This window comes from Oryx dammah, unplaced genomic scaffold (assembly GCF_014754425.2).
Source record: "Oryx dammah isolate SB20612 unplaced genomic scaffold, SCBI_Odam_1.1 HiC_scaffold_4, whole genome shotgun sequence".
Taxonomy (NCBI): Eukaryota; Metazoa; Chordata; class Mammalia; order Artiodactyla; family Bovidae; genus Oryx; species Oryx dammah.
The window spans coordinates 53,634,181-53,651,129 of NW_024070188.1; the positions used below are offsets into that span (position 1 = coordinate 53,634,181).

The following is a 16,949-nucleotide window of genomic DNA, read 5'->3' on the forward strand; positions in this document are numbered from 1 at the left end:
TTTAATTCACAATGAGCTGACCTTTTGTAAAAGTAATTGTTCATTGCTGGAGCTTAGCCTTACAAAAATGAGTTTCTCCTTTGGTGAACAGTAAACCAGAAATAAAAAGGAGGCAGAAATTAAAGAATTAATGTCATCCAGAGAGAAAAAGGATTCAGAGAAGAACTTTTCTCCCTGTTGCTTTCGAAAATAAGCAGAGTTCTATATTCTACTGATGTATTCTATGTGATGTAGAAATACAGAGGAAAAAATCTATTTAAGAAAATTACATAGAATGATGAGTCAGTTTCTACATTGTCACTTGTTATAAGAAGTTAACTAAATTACTTTTCTTTTAAAAATAAGATAGGTGAGAAAAGTTGCCATCTCTTCATTACTTTAAGCCCAGCTCTTTCACAGTGCTGGTAGGAGTTCAAAATTTAATGACTAAATCAAGGAAAACACAATTGCTGGCCCAACCCATCAGAAAGTCTATTTTAATAATCTGAGGTATATTAATTTGTGTATAAAAATATCATGGCCTATAGGAATATGATTTCATGATAATGCATGGTGAGGGAACAGCCATTGCTATTTTTATATTGTAGTTCTTTAACTACTAGACAGAGCTCCAATATCTATCCAAAGTTCACAAAGTCATCAATATGCCAATTTGTTTTTAGGTTACATTAAGTTTTTCCAAATGCTTTAAAATGCCATATATAAAGGTGATAAAATGAGTAATACTTTAGGATTATATTGGTTAGTATTGGAGAAATTAAACATCTTAAATTTCTCTTAGTGTTATAATTTACTGGATGTCAAATAGAGTTACAAATTCATATAAAGCATATAAACAAACTTTTCAAACATTACTGCCATATATAATTCAAAACTAGATATCCATATCTCTATTTACCTGTAAGATATATCTTAAAGAATAAAAAGGTCTAGCAAAGCAATATGACTTCCAATAAATGTTACCTGAATTTTGAGCAAGCATCTTATGCATATGGTGCTATTAGGAAATCCTTAATAATTGGCACACTAGTTATTTCACTTTCCTCATATTTACTTTTAAAAGAGGAGTCTATTTTGTGTGTGTGTGTGTGTGTGTGTGTGTTAAAATAAAGGTATGTGTTTTGTATTATTATAAATACAAAAGCATTATAGAATCACATGTAACATTAGTACAAAAATACGATGTTCATATATTTTAACAGTACCTTCTTAAAAATAAAGTATCAGGTGGAAATAAATGTTTCTTTGCTTGATTATTATTCTTTACTCATGAAGGACTACATAGAGGTGGGAAACAGTAGTAAAGTCAGAGAATAAAAGATAAGCTATTTAAATTCGAACTTGGCTCATATTATTTGGCTGAGACAATTAAAATGGACATCACTCAATGATTTCTAGGCCATATCATATGCAGTGACAGCTGAATTTGCACATATCTTGCTTAGGATGACATGAAAGGCATGAATTTCTGCCCTTTGAAGTTCATTTTTTATTGGGTTCACATAATATAATGTTACAATACTTGAGATTAAAATTCACTCATTATCTTTCCTTTGATTATGCTTTTTTTCTCTGTATGCATGCCTGCCTATGTGTTCAGTCACTTCAGTCCTGTCCAGTTCTTTGTGACCCTATGGATTGTAGCCCACAAGAAACCTCAGTCCATGGGATTCTCTAGGCAAGAACCTCCAGGGGATTTTCCCAACCCAGGGATCGAATCTGCTTCTCCTGAGTCTCCTGCGTTACAGGCAGATTCTTTACTGCTGACCACTGGGGAAGCCTGTAGTTTATACACAGGTTGGTGGAAATAGAAAAGGATGGAAAAATCACCCTTATAGCAATTATTAACTATAAGGCCATATCTTGTATGAAGACATTGAAGATCAAAGTGTGAAATTCTAAGATGATGATATCCTCTTCAGATTTTCTTAAAAGTAAAGTTAAATTAGAAAATGAGATACACCTTTATAAAGTAATTTTTTCCATTTGCGATATTATATAGAATGACCAACACCCTTCAAAAATGGTAATTAAAACTAGAATGCTTCAAAATAAGTGAATTTCCAAAACAATAATCTATACTCCTCCCCATAAAACATTCCCAAGGAAAATGTGGATACGTGGATGCAATTTTTTTGCCAAATCCTGATTTTAAAAATTTTACTTTTTATTCCAAAGAAAAAAAATTATAATTCAAAAAAGGAATTAAACAGACGGTGACAACTGAAGACAGAGAAATAAAATCAAGTTAAAAAGGAATAAAATCAAGAACCATTCTACACACCAGTGTAACCACACTGGCACCAGTGAAGACCAACATGATCCACAGTTTCTTAACTCTACCTGCACTGGTTTCTTCTTCAGACATTCTTACCTTATTATCATTTGACATTATTAATACATTTTTATTTCTATTTCTACTTCCTAATATCAACTAAAAGACCTAGGACCAGAGGGGATATCCAGGATATTTAATAGAACTAATGCTGTTACTCAAATCATTTCCACTTGTCAGCTTTATTGCATATTTAAAATTCAATAAAAACAAATGAAGTCAATAAAGAGTACTCAATGACACTGTTGACAGACTCAGCATGCAGTAAAGTACTGTGGATAAACTAAAAGAGGTCATTTTTACTGGTTACCAAATGCTTTCTAGCAACCAAATAAGTCAAAAGAAGACAATTTCAAGCTGCAAGCAACCCAACTCTATTTAGTTAATGACACAGCTAGAAGAAAATGTGCCATGAAGTGTATGTATAATTAATGGTACATCCCATGCTTGAGAAGAACCAAGACGGGCAGTGGAAAAGAGCATTTCATATTTGTTCAACTTTCACCAGTCTTAGGCTGGGGGTTCCCAGCATTATAGACCATTAGCAGAGTTAACAGAAGTTGATTATATTATGTTAATCTCTCTCTCCCTTGAAATTTAGAGTAACATTTCTATAATCCATGAAACAAAGAGAATCAAAAGCAACTACACAACAAATATTTTGATAAGTTGAATTAGGAATGTGAATTATATTTTCAATATAATACCTTCATCTGTGCATATAGTTCCTTTGTGTTAATAGAACAGGAAAAAGAGAAGGCAAATTGTCCTTATGCTGACTACTGGCCTCACATTGTTTTATGCATTATTTCACAGTTAAGGAATTAGGGACAAGGCTTAGAGAAGTGTTAATCCAGCTGTGTTTAGGAAACAGGGATAGTGTTTTCAAACGTATTGCTTGAGAAAAATTGTTTTGGGGTCAAAAATTAATCTTCTCATCTCTGGAGTTCCAAAGTGCTTTGTATTTTTATTATATCACTTAGTATGCTTTTATTGTCATTATGGTCCTAACACTAGACAGGCAATTCCTGAAGAGTAGGAATCCTGTCTTATTAATACTGTACCTTCTGCAGTCTTGAGTGTGGCTATGTATGCAACTCTGACCTCAAAAAATGTATGAAATGAACAAATACACCATCAAATACACAATAGCTCTTGAATTTCTCTCTAATCCTTCAAAATTTTTCTCCTCTAAAATAATGTGTTATACCATGGATTCTGCACTGCTGCTGCTACTAAGAAACTTCAGTCGTGTCTGACTCTGTGCAAGCCCATAGACAGCAGCCCACCAGGCTCTCCCGTCCCTGGGATTCTCCAGGCAAGAACACTGGAACGGGTTGCCATTTCCTTCTCCAATGCAGGAAAGTGAAAAGTGAAAGTGAAGTCATTCAATTATGTCTGACTCTTCGCGACCCCATGGACTGCAGCCTACCAGGCTCCTCCGCCCATGGGATTTTCCAGGCAAGAGTACTGGAGTGGTTGGCCCACATACTTGAAAAGCAAATCAAACAATTAAAGTAAGTTAGTTTTTAAAATCTCGTTAATGAAAAGAACTTTCTTGATGATTAGAAATGACAATATTTTCTAGGAGTTTATAGATTTTTCATTTCTGATCTAAAATAAGAGAGACATACTGTAGAGCAGATTACTGCTGCTGCTAAGTCGCATCAGTCGTGTCCGACTCTGTGCGACCCCAAAGACGGCAGCCCACCAGGCTCCTCTGTCCCTGGGATTCTCCAGGCAAGAATACTGGAGTGGGTTGCCATTTCCTTCTCCAATGCATCCATGCATATCAAGTTCACTTATGTTAAAAACCATATTCTATTTAGGATTACTCAATGAAAACTAGTTAATGATTTTTGAAAAATTAGATTTAAAACAACAGCCAAAGTAGTTACAGTCAAAACTGCATTCATACTGTAAATACTTTAGCAGTCTTCAAGACATACAACTTTTTTCACATATTTGAGCTCTGCATAAACGAGTACAAGATGAAAACTAGCATTTTCTCTGTGTGGCTATAGCTAAGGACTATGAATAAGGAAAACTGTGTACTAACCACTGAAAAGGGGACAGCTCCCTAGGTCTTCCTCTCCAGTAAACTTACTCTCTCATTCTCAACCCTGCTTTTTTCTCTCTTACCCTAGATTATTACTAAGCCTACTTGATTTAACAGGAACCTCACCATAGCTAAAATTACCACCACTAGCAAATATCAAAATTTTTACATCTATCTGGAGGTCACATGATCCTCTATAGCTACATACAAGTTTGTTCAGAGCAGATTACAGTCAGTATAATTAAGATTATAAGCATGTGTTCATGCTGTTTCTACTCCCAGCCTTTCCTAAGCTCTAACTCCTCTTCCACAGAGATGAGATGATCTTTCTAAAAGCAAATCCAGTCGTGTCAGTCTGCTTCTTAAAAACAATAGAAGAGTAGTCTGGGTTATGTTAACCCTGGCCACATCCCACCCAGAGCTTCAATTCTACCATAGCGCAGAATCAGCCAATGCTCCATCTATTTTCAGAACCCCCCAAAACTCAGTAGTGTTTATAACTGGGATAAACGTGGTTCCTCCATTTTCTTTCTATTTTCTGTTGTTTCTGCTTTAAAAACTCACAGTCAATTTTTAAGATCCAGCTTAAAAGCCATCCTTTCCTGGTGGCAGCTTCTCTAGAACACTTTCTTGAGAAGGAGGAAGAAATTCTTCCTCTAAACTCCTTTCACTTGGCATTTTACTCTTGGTTTATGGGGCTGTCCCTTGTGACTACTAGGAACCGAAATGCAAGGAACTGCTTGTATAGCTTAGAAGACTAAGTATATAACCCAGTGTTGTTAACAAACAAAAAAGCCAATAGAATTTTATCTGAACAGATAAATGTCTTTCTTTTTTTTATTATTTATTTTTTATTTTACTTTACAATTCTGTATTGGTTTTGCCATACATTGACATGAATCCACCACGGGTGTACATGCGTTCCCAAACATGAACCCCCCTCCCACCCCCCTCCCCACAACATCTCTCTGGGTCATCCCCGTGTACCAGCCCCAAGCGTGCCGTATCCTGCATCGGACATAGACTGGCAATTCGATTCTTACATGATATTATACATGTTTCAATGCCATTCTACCACATCATCTCACCCTTTCCCTCTCCCTCTGAGTCCAAAAGTCCGCTATACACATCTGTGTCTTTTTTGCTGTCCTGCATACAGGGTCATCATTGCCATCTTTCTAAATTCCATATATATGTGTTAGTATACTGTATTGGTGTTTTTCTTTCTGGCTTACTTCACTCTGTATAATCGGCTCCAGTTTCATCCATCTCATCAGAACTGTTTATAATAGCCAGGACATGGAAACAACCTAGATGCCCATCAGCAGATGAATGGATAAGAAAGCTGTGGTACATATACACAATGGAGTATTACTCAGCCATTATGCCTGTGGTGGATTCATGTCAATCTATGCCAAAACCAATACAGAATTGTAAAGTAAAAAATTAAAAATAAATAAATAAATTAATTAATTAAAAAAAAAAAGAATACATTTGAATCAGTTCTGATGAGATGAACAGATAAATGTCTTTCAAACAAATATTCCCTATAGTATCACTTATTACTCACTAAAAGAGAAAAAAAATTTAAGGGTTTTACCCTTTTAGATTTTTAAGAAAATGGAAAAAATGTTGTTTTCTATTTCTTTTCTTATGGCTTTTTATCTTTGTATTATTTGACTTCAAAATAATAACCTTTTAAAATTCAAAAATAATAAAGAATTCATATAAAGATCATATATAAGAAATCAATAAATTTCAAAAAATTTTAAAACAAATGCTGATAAAAATCTTTAATTGAAATAAAATAGTATGGCATCCTTATATTGATAAACCATACCAATTCTTACAGAGTTGTTTATTTAATTTAGTTTTTGTTTAACTGCAAGGCTAAGTTTCAGTGATGAATAGCTGTGATTGGTAACTATCTTTGACCACAGGAAACATCAATATATGGTTCCATTTTGCTGATGATACCACAGCCAAAAGGCCAAAATTTAATTCCATACTTTGCTGTTTCTGGTGTATGCCTGAGTATTGTTTTCTTTTGTTTGTTTTTTTTTTTCCATTTTGGACTTAGGAGAGAAAAAGCAGTTTGAGTAAATGCTTACATTTAAAATACGACACACTCTTTTTTCACTGCTTCATAGATCTACATGTTTCAATGAAAACTGCCAAGACCACTGAACTTCAATATAAGAGTAGAGAGTAGCTTTCCCAACTGTGTAAATATATTACGTTATGGACACCCTGAACTCTTGACCTTCCCTATAAAAGAGATGCTTCTAAAATGTCAGTTAATCATAAAGCAGTGCCACAATGGGTTACCCAGAAGCAGAAGGCAATTTAAAAGAGCAATTTTAACATGCAATTGCCAAAACATGCAATGCAGACAATTTCTGATGATGGCATATTTTATTTTCATTTAATAAGAGAAAGAGAAAACTGTATTTTCTCAGCTTCTATACCAGATGGCATACCCAGGGCAAATAGACACACTGAAAAAACAAGTGTGCTTTCTTTGATTGTTCAGTGGAGGTTTTGAATTACTTCCCATTTAAGACAACTTCACATTTATCCATTTTTTAAAATGTATAAAATGCTTGAAAAAGCATTATGTGAACAATAACATGGGTCAGGCTGTAAGCTAACAGTGAAATAATCATACCCGCAGGCACAAAGAGAAGCATGAGGCAAGCTAGCATAGCTGGCTACAGCCACCAGAGGCTGTAATTACCACCTCTCCTAACTTGAGTGACCCTGAAGCAGGTAATTGTACTTCCCAAATGATTTTAATGTACTTCAGAAGGAAAACAAAGAAATGCTTTGGCAACTAGGCAGAACATTTTCAGAAAAGGATAAAGTAAAACATATTTTACACTTCTTTACCTGTTTAAAATATTTCAAAGAGTGTATACTTGAGTGTTAAGCATACTAATCAACTGTGCTTTCAATAAAACTGAAATTGCAAATATTAAGCTATGTTTTCTCAAAGAATAATTCAGCCATGCAGATTCTATTTTATAAAAATGTTCATCCCCCCCAGATACCATACTTTCATATATCCATGCTACATTCTTCTGAAAGGGGGAAAAAAAGATGCCCATAGTAGGAGCAAGAGGGGAAAAAATTCAGTTTTTCAAGTACCAGAAAATAGGTATGAGCCCCAGTTGCCCAGTTGGCTGAAGGTTAGACAAATCATTGCTTTTTACTTTGTTTTTCCTAACTCTTACATTCACTAGCTACAAAATTGGGATAATAAATAATATCCAAGTAATTATAAGGCAACATTAGTCAATACTGAATTATGAAAATCTATACTTACATTTAAAGTATAAAATTTACTCATTAACACACATAAATAAAACCAACTCATTAACTTGCTGTAAAATTATTTATTGACAGATTTCTGCCAAGAAAGAAAATTACTATTGCCAGAAGTAAAATTTAAAAGGCTTCACTACATTAAAATGGAGTTTTTAAGACAGTAAATATAAACTAATTACTCTCTGATAGGTATCTAATAGTCAAGAATTGTTCCTTGTGATAAACCAAAATAAAAAAATAAGAATTTCTGAGAGGCAGGAAGTCATCATCACTCTATTTGTTACTTATAAAAAATTCATGTGAAATTGATATCTGATATACACATAGAGCTAAAAAAATTTATACTTATCTTCAAGGCTTCTTGGTGGTTTAACATGTAGAATGCATTAAAATAGCTATTTCAAAACAAAAATATTCAACCAGATGATAGTAATGGTAAAACATTACCCTACAACATGGCATTCAACTAGTATTTCTTAAAATGGAATGGTTTACAGAAACAATATTCAAAGTTTACACAATTTAATAGAATTAGATTAGAACTTCTCAAAAAGTTATCTTTGTCATCTCAAAGAGATTATTTTCCCAGATTATGAAGAATTTTTGTACTAAATATCAGAGAATAGCATAGTCAGCATAAATTGTGTTCTGTGCTGTTACTATAAAAACACCAGACTGAGGCCAGTGATGACACTCTCGCTGGTAGGGTCTGAGGGATCTTAAACGTGGAGAAAGGACTCTTGAAGAGGGGAAGTAGATGGACATCATAATTTTAGCCTATACTGACTCTGTATTTAGATATGTGATGTTCATCAGTTATACCCAACTTCTGCTTTTCAGAGATTTAAAAGCTAATAGAACATCGAATTACATAAGTTTTCCCTCTTTTGCTAATAAGAGAGCATGATTAGTAGACATTCCTATAAAACAGTAACCATAGTTTCTCTCCAGTCTACAATGTACTTGAAAATCTAGTCTATAAGCATTTTTTACCATAAAACCTACATCAAACACACCTATGAGAACATTAATAAATTAATAAAGATATGTGACAAAGACTCACCACATGTGAAAGATAGTTTCAAAAACAAATTTTACGGCTGGAAGTAAAACTGCAAATAAATGAGCTTCATACCATTTTATGCCACAGAACCCACAAATTAAATGTTTTACAAATAACATATCAAAAAAAGACCAATACAATTTCAAAATGTCAAGACATTTATAAATTTGAAAGCAGCTACGAACGTAAGTTATTCTTACTCTGTCCCCTCCCACAAAGATAAGGTTATTCTCAAAGTAAAATACCTCAAAGCACTTTACAGTCATATTTTTACTTATTTCAGCTCAATAGGCATTCTGAACATAAGCATTCAACAGGGATAAATCAATGCTCCTCAAAATGTTGTTTCCATCCACTTAATACAGCATAACTAGCCTCAAAACACAATTTCATTTATTTTCAATTTCCATTGGCCTTCAGACCAATGACCAATTTCAAATAATTTCTAGGTTAAAAAATTACATTTAATTAACAAGCCATTGTGTGGTACTGCTAATTTTTAAGGATCTATTTTGGTAAAAAATAAGGCAGATGAGATATTTAAAAGAAAGAAGTTTGGGCCCAGAAGTCAAGACGAAGCTCACTTGAATAGTAAATTAACATTTATTACTTTAGTTTGTATATACCTTGTAAGGATTAAATGTAAAGGGAGAGAAAGGTAATTTTATCAGAAAATATATGTAGACAATTTCTCCAATAAAGCAGACCCCACCATTCCTCATTTTATGTTACCACTGGATATTAATTTTGGAAGAGTGAGTCACTTTTCAGTTTCCATATTACTTCCTTTTTAAATTATTTCTCTGACTAGTTGAGGTTGTAGAGTCAACTTGCTTTTCCCCACAGGAAATTCATCTACTACAATAAGAATAATTTGTCACATTACTTAAAATGAAAAGACTTCACTGTACTGAAAATGTGAAAAGCAAATTGTGTGATTTAGGCTGAGCCTCAGAGACTTACCTAATGTCTTCAGGATTAAGCTATTTTCCAACCACAAGATAGACATATGACACAATCAGCAAGTTAGTAGACTCTCTATTGTCTAAATATGAGACTGAAAATTCAGCAGTGAAGCTTCCTACTAGTGAGCATCTTTCAATAGTTATATAGGAATTATATAAATATGAATATATAAAACTTGAGTCAGAATAAAATATTTTTAGGGATGACAATACATTAGGTAATTGCATGAAGTTAACTTTAATGTTAGATCAGTACTCTTGGTGAGTAGCCTCAGAATATTGTAACTGTTAAACAATGTCAAAGAAACAAAAGACATTACAGGCATTTACATTTTCATAGATCCCTATGGTCTTAGTTTTCAATTTTCAGAACCTAAATCTTTAAATGTTCAAGACATACAGACCTATGAATTAACTCTGCAGGTGTTTCAACATAATGATTGACAGAAAAAAATCTCTTTCAACTAAATTAAAAAATTAAACTATTTTCAACAATAAAACAATAAAATAAATGTATAATGAAACACTCAATAAATTAGACAATGAAACTTTTCAGTGGATTTAATAAATAGCTAATGATTTCTCTCATTGTAACAATACATTGCCACAAGGCACAGGGTGCATGTTTATACAGTACTTTTTATTTCACTTTTCATTATTTCTTAGTGTTTTCTCCATATGCTATTATTTTCACCACTCTGTTTTAGGCATGAGGAAGACAATACAAGCCTTAAAGACTTAAAGAAAAGCCCCTGTATTTTACAGCTGGGTTTCAAGCTGCTGCGTTAATCCCCAGCAGGATTTTCTGAATAGACTTCACTGAGGATTGACTCAAAGTAACTTTTCTTATGCGTATTATCAGATACAGCCTCTGCATTGACCATAACAAAATTATCAAGAGAGACAATTTGCACATAGTAGAAAGGTACTCAACACTTGCTTGAACTGTGAAGGTTTTCTTTCTCAATAATATGTTCACTGGCATCAATCAGAGATTTTGGGCTAAATACAAGAAAGCTGAGCACAATTACCATGCAAGAAAAGACTGTAGATTCATAATAATAATAATAAAGAACCATTCACATTGCCTTTAAATCAGTCAAATTTATGACATAATTAAGGCTACAATTTACCAATACTCTGGAAATCTTAGAATAATATGACTAATCATGTAACAAATAATTAGAATTTTTCATATTGGAAGAATATTGTGTCTTATGCTAGATTCCTTCACTAGGCCAAGGAGCCTGCTCTTCAGTCTTACCTGCACATTTGGTTCTGGTGATTAATGGAGGTCCTGGAAGCCCCGTTCCACCTTCACCTGGTCTTGTAAGTAGAACACGGATCTCATATTCGGTATCTGGATCCAAATGCCATAATTTATAAGTTGGCGCATTGACTGCATGGGTTTCTGTCCAGGACCCTGATGTCATTCGGTACTCCACTTCTTTCAGAATAATAGGACCATCGCCAATGATGGAATTGGCATTTAGCTGAATCAGCAAGTATGTAGGCCCAACGCCTAGTAGTTGGGGAGGAGCGATGGGTCTCGGTGGTTCTAGGAGAGACGGATGTACAATCTCATTAGCTAAAACCCCAAAAGACTATAATGCATAGATATATCTCTTGAAGTCTAAAGGCTTAGGGACTATTCTATTTAGGGGGTCACAATAAATATTTAAAAGAAAACTGGGGATGAGTCGTCTGGAAACTTTACTTTTAAAGAGCAAATACTTTCAAGATGGGATATGACCCTTTTACCACAAGTTGTTTATTATTATTTTTTTTAATTAAAAACATGCTTCTCCAGGAGATAAATTTGTAAAGACACAGTAACCAAGGGAAATAAAAAGAAAATATTTAGAGATAGATAGCTCTGATTAACTGCTAAACACAGTACACATTAACATTCTTGAGGAACTAAGATCTTGACAAATCTCCAAATTAATGAATACTGCTATAACTAATTATTTTGTTCGTAAAATATGTCCAAGTCATGTTTTTGTTCCTGCTGGGGTTTTTTTGTTTTTTTTTCTTTAACTTCTGCAGACTTCCTGCAGATGAAATGAAAAGAAGGCATAGCAACGTTGAACTCAGGAGCTGATGCCGAGTGATGACTTGTTTCCATATATCTATCTCTCAATATAATAAACTGAAATCGACAGCGAGGCAAAATCACAAATCATTACATATCACTGGCCTTTGGGAGGAGCATATGATAAGGCAATGCATCAAATATTAAACTCAAATGTCAAAGGTACACAGCAATTTAATCTTGAGCATCTTACAAAGAAACTTTGGGAAACAATATATCAATTTTTGAACATATGAATATGATAAATAATGAATTAGGGAACTATTTCCCCTTAACAATACAGGTGAAATTTGATACTGAACTTTATGAAAGATCCCATAGCTTTAGCTCTATCCATAGGAACTCTAATTAGTACATTGCGATCAGGTGGAAGCTTCTTTAAGTCTCAGAAAGAACACCTCTTGGAGACCCAAAAGACTTTAAGGGAAAGTGTTAATCTATTGTTTCAAAGGTGTTTTTTTTAAAAAAAGCTAATGCAAATTATATGAAGAAAAGCTATTAAATGCAACCACACACTCCTTCTCTTGGGAGTCCACCCCTTCATCTCAAGGAGAAGATGCAGATAGAAACAAGAAAATACAGCTGATATTTTTTTAAACTGGATTTCCTATTTTAATGCTTATAATACAACACTGAAAAAAAAAACAAAAACAGTATACTTCTGGTACAGTTTTCCAGTTGTAGCCCAGAATTTGCTTTTAAACTCCAATGTGTAGTTTCCACGTTATGAACCCTTGTCTTACAAACATCCCTAACATGAGGAATAAAACAAGCTGGACTAAATCTCTATACAGGTTAATTTTCAAGAATCTTCCTCCAAAATTCGTATGACAAATATTTATTGAGTAATTACTAACTGCTAAGCTATTCTACACATTGGGTATTCATATAACATGGCAAGGGAGACATAATAAATCAGCAAATTCATCATTTTAAATTGAGAGTTATGTAGAAAATAGAAATTGAGAGTTATGTAGAAAATAGATACTGAGATTTAAAATATCAGATGTTGGAGGGAGAGGTAGCTACTGAGTAACACTAGTTTTTTTTCTGCCCAAATGACTTAAAGAATATAAAGTCAGTCACATCAAGAATCATCATTACACAACAGCTTTCAAACTAGTTATCAGTACAATCATATGAACTTGTGCTTCACTACTGCTCCTGTTTAAAATGAAAATAAAGCTCAGATTAAGATTATTTATATGCTATATAAACTAGTATTGTAGTGTTAGTCACTTAGTCATGTCTGACTCTTTGCAACCCCATGGACTGTAGCATGCCAGGCTCCTCTGTCCATGGAATTTTCCAGGCAAGAATACTGGAGTGGGTTGCCATTCTCTTCTCCAGGGGATCTTCCCAACCCAGGAATTGAACCTGGCTCTCCTGCCTTGCAGGCAGATGCTTTACCATCTGAGCCACCTGGGACCATGTGCTTTATAAACTGCTTACATTTAAAATTATTTCTATTTCTTATAGAAAGGTAGTTCTTAACACCTAATTTATAAATTTTAAGTACAAAATCTCTAATGGTTTGAAAATTCTTTTCAATAGCATATATTCAAAATTGGGTATAGGGTGAACTAATATTTACAATTTCACAGCTGAATTCCATTGAGAAGCTACAGAAGAAAAAGTCTAAATAATACCAAAATAGTTTAGAATTTTCATGTATCAGCTAAACAAAATAAAGCTGGACAATTCATACCATGAAATTTTAGCAACTAGTCTAACAACTTTTATATTTCAAGATTATAAAAGTTTTGGTAGACAAAGAGAGAGTTGATATATTTTCTAAATCTTAAACTAAAATGAAACTGAATAGAGAAATGAATGTAATAGAAAACATGCAAATATCTTCCCAGACTATCTAAATGTTGCACATATTTTAAGAAGCAGTCTGTATTTTGCGAATAAACTGAGCTGGCTCATATCTGTAATGTTTGTTTTCATTCCAGATGGCTCATGTACTGACTAATTTAAGTAGGAAATGATACTAAATTCACAGCTTGCTGGGATTCTAACCCAGAGCAGCAATGCCTCACTCACATCACAGCTGAACAATAACCTGCAGAGGCCTGATATTTAACATGATGGAATAATTTGCTAAATGAATCATACATAACAAACATTGGGATTACTCTATAAATTTATGAGTAGGGTGAAACCTGACCTAATAAGTGTACATTGAATATAAAACCTCAACCATCACAATTCTGCACATTATTGTCATGGAAAATAAAAGCAAAAACAAAAGAGGAGAACAGAAGAGGAAAGCTACAGCAAAACATATTATTAGGAACAAGTGAAAAAGAAAAACATAATGTTTCTTCTATCATTTCTACCTTTAAAGCAATGACATGTACAAGAAAATGAAATTTAAAGTCAAGAGATCTAGTTTTTAAAATGCATACACTATTAGCTGAGTAGACCTGCACATGTTATTATTATAATTTCTTCACTGGCACACTAGGCATAATTTTAAGAATTTTAAAAGTCTTTACATTTCTAAGGCCTGTCAACAAGCCCTATATTCGATGCTGTTTTGCTTTGTTTTGTTTCTGCCAAGGAGCATATAAATTTTAAACCTGAAAATTAATATTCAACACTAGTGTTTTGTGTACATGAAGAACTGAGTTTGATGTAATCAGGTTCTTGGACCAAAGAGGGCAATAATTCACTCTGATCAGTTTTACATCTCACTTACTATGGTCAAGTCAACAAAAGGGCAGTCCAGTAATCAAAGCACTAGCTCAAATTCAGAACTGTGGCAATATTAAGAGAGGCTGAAAAACATATACATTGATTAAGAGCATGATTATAAGTGAAACCTAACATTAATGAGACTAATATACCAATACATATTAAATTTTATGTTGGAGGTAAAAATTTGCCTCATATTAGCATATGCATTTTGTTTTTAGCCCCTTGAGAACAAGTAGGCTTATTTATAAAATCTCTATTCATTTCAATAAATTATGCATGAATTTTAATCAGTTAGCAAATGAACAAGTAATTGTTCTGCAGAACAATATTAATATTCTTCATAACTTAATATACTATCAGACCCAGAGGTGTGGTGTGAATAAATCCCAATTGTACCCTAGGAATCAACTGAAGCATGCAATCCCCAAAATACAAGATAAACTTTGCCGATGTTATCAATTAACTTTCAATTAATGACTTATATTCATTATTCTAGAGCTAAACCTATTATAAAATTGCAATTATACATTTAAATTGCTTTATTTGTTTTCTTATTTCAAATAATTTTTAAAAGTGTCTTGGAATCAAAGTAAGTCATTATCAAAGAATATTCTCATTCAATTATTCCTATTACAATGCTATTTACAAACAGACATGTCACTTATCAACACTGAGTTAATAAAATGCAAAATCAGAAGTTGAAGCTATGAAGCTATGAAGCCAGAAAAAGTCACTCAACAAAGTAAATATCAAAGCAAATGACACTTCTACATTTGTCCTTTCAAATAAATACATTAAATACCTCTCAATCCTATATCCTTCCACATTGTTTTGTTTACTTGTCAGAGAAGCCTCGATAAAAAGTATCTTGAGATAAGCCTTCTCATTACAGAAGCAGGCAATAAAAATGGCTTTGTCTCCTATGATTGTTGTAACAAATTACCACAAAAGTGTGGGTTTAAAATAACTGAAATTTATTCTCTCATGATTCTGGAGGCCAGGTGTTCCAAATCAGAATCACTGGGTCGGAATCAAGGTGGTGCCAGGACATACTTCCTCCAAAGGCTCTAGGGGAGAATCAGTACCTTGCGTTTTCTAGTATCTCCTAGCAGCTGGTATCCGCTGGCTTGTAGCCACATTACTCCAGTCTCTGTTTCACAGTTCACACTGCCTTTTCCTCTTCTCTCTGAAGCCAAATCCCTCCAATCCTCTACTTATAAGGGATTTCCCAGGCAAGAATAATGGATTGGGTTGCCACTCCCTTCTCCAGGCAATCTTCCTGACCCAGGAATTGAACCCAGGTCTCCTGCACTGCAGGCAGATTCATTACCGTCTGAGCCCCTAGGGAAGGTATTTGTGATTATATCCACATGCAGGGTCCAAATGAATAATACAAAATACTATCCCCATCTCAAGACTTTTGGCTTAACCACATCCCCAAAGACAGTTTTTCCAGATAAGGTAAAAGTCATTGTTGTTGTTCAGTCACTCAGTAGTGTCCGACTCTTTGGACTGCAGCACATCAGGCTTCCCTGTCCTTCACCATCTCCGAGTTTGCTCAAAGTAGTCATGGGTTCCATAGATTACGATCTTAGATTTTTGGTACCATTTTTCAGCCTATCACAGACATGGATTATGAACTCATCCTTACTCCTGGGAGACATCACGACTCTACCTTTGTTCTAGTTGGTAGGAAGCTAGCAAAATAATTCTCCTAGGATTTTTCCTAGCTAGGTTCAGAACAGTCAAAATTATTTTTTTAAGACGCAATAATTTATCCACATTGCTTTTTTCTTGCTATTTATTTTTTAAAGGAAATGAAAAAATTGAGGATAAAAATTATTACTGGAAATGGCTACAAGAGTGAATGTTCCCTTTCTATGTCTAAATTCCTATAAAAATACAATTAGAATATTTGCCTTGGAGTTATTTATTTTATTTGCTATCATTTGTTTACTTAAATGAACAACTACTCCTTTACCATTCCTCTTATTAAAGTTTTGACCCAGTTATAGTTTAAAAAGAAAATTTTACTAGTTCATGCTTCATTTTGTCTAATTTTCTTCCACATCACCTATTAAATACTCAAGTAAATGGAAAAGAACAAAAACAACAAAAGCAGGAAGAATAACATCAATATACAAAATAACTCAAGCTTTTATTTATCAGCTACCCTATGACAGTTTTAAATGATCTTAAATTATGCCTCAAAAGGATAACAATATAATTTAATGGTACTTGACTGTTTCAAGAAATTTGAAATAACACTGATGAACAGATGGCCTTTCCTTCCATAAGAAATGGAAAGCAGGTTACAGATAATAAAAAGCATTGTTAGGGGGCATTTGATATCACATAAATGGCAACATAATTTGTCTCACTTTGTCCTAAGATATAAA

The 16,949-nt window shown here is 33.6% G+C and overlaps 1 protein-coding gene across 5 annotated transcripts in view; it reads right to left on the reverse strand.

The window, feature by feature from the left end:
* PTPRK (protein tyrosine phosphatase receptor type K) overlaps positions 1 to 16,949 on the reverse strand; it is a 598,135-nt gene that overhangs the window by 218,458 nt on the left and 362,728 nt on the right. For all 5 annotated transcript variants that reach the window (XM_040238871.1, XM_040238869.1, XM_040238870.1 and 2 more), the window contains exon 7: positions 11,014 to 11,307. In XM_040238871.1, coding sequence (XP_040094805.1) covers positions 11,014 to 11,307 — 294 coding nt within the window. The remainder of the gene's footprint in view (positions 1 to 11,013; positions 11,308 to 16,949) is intronic.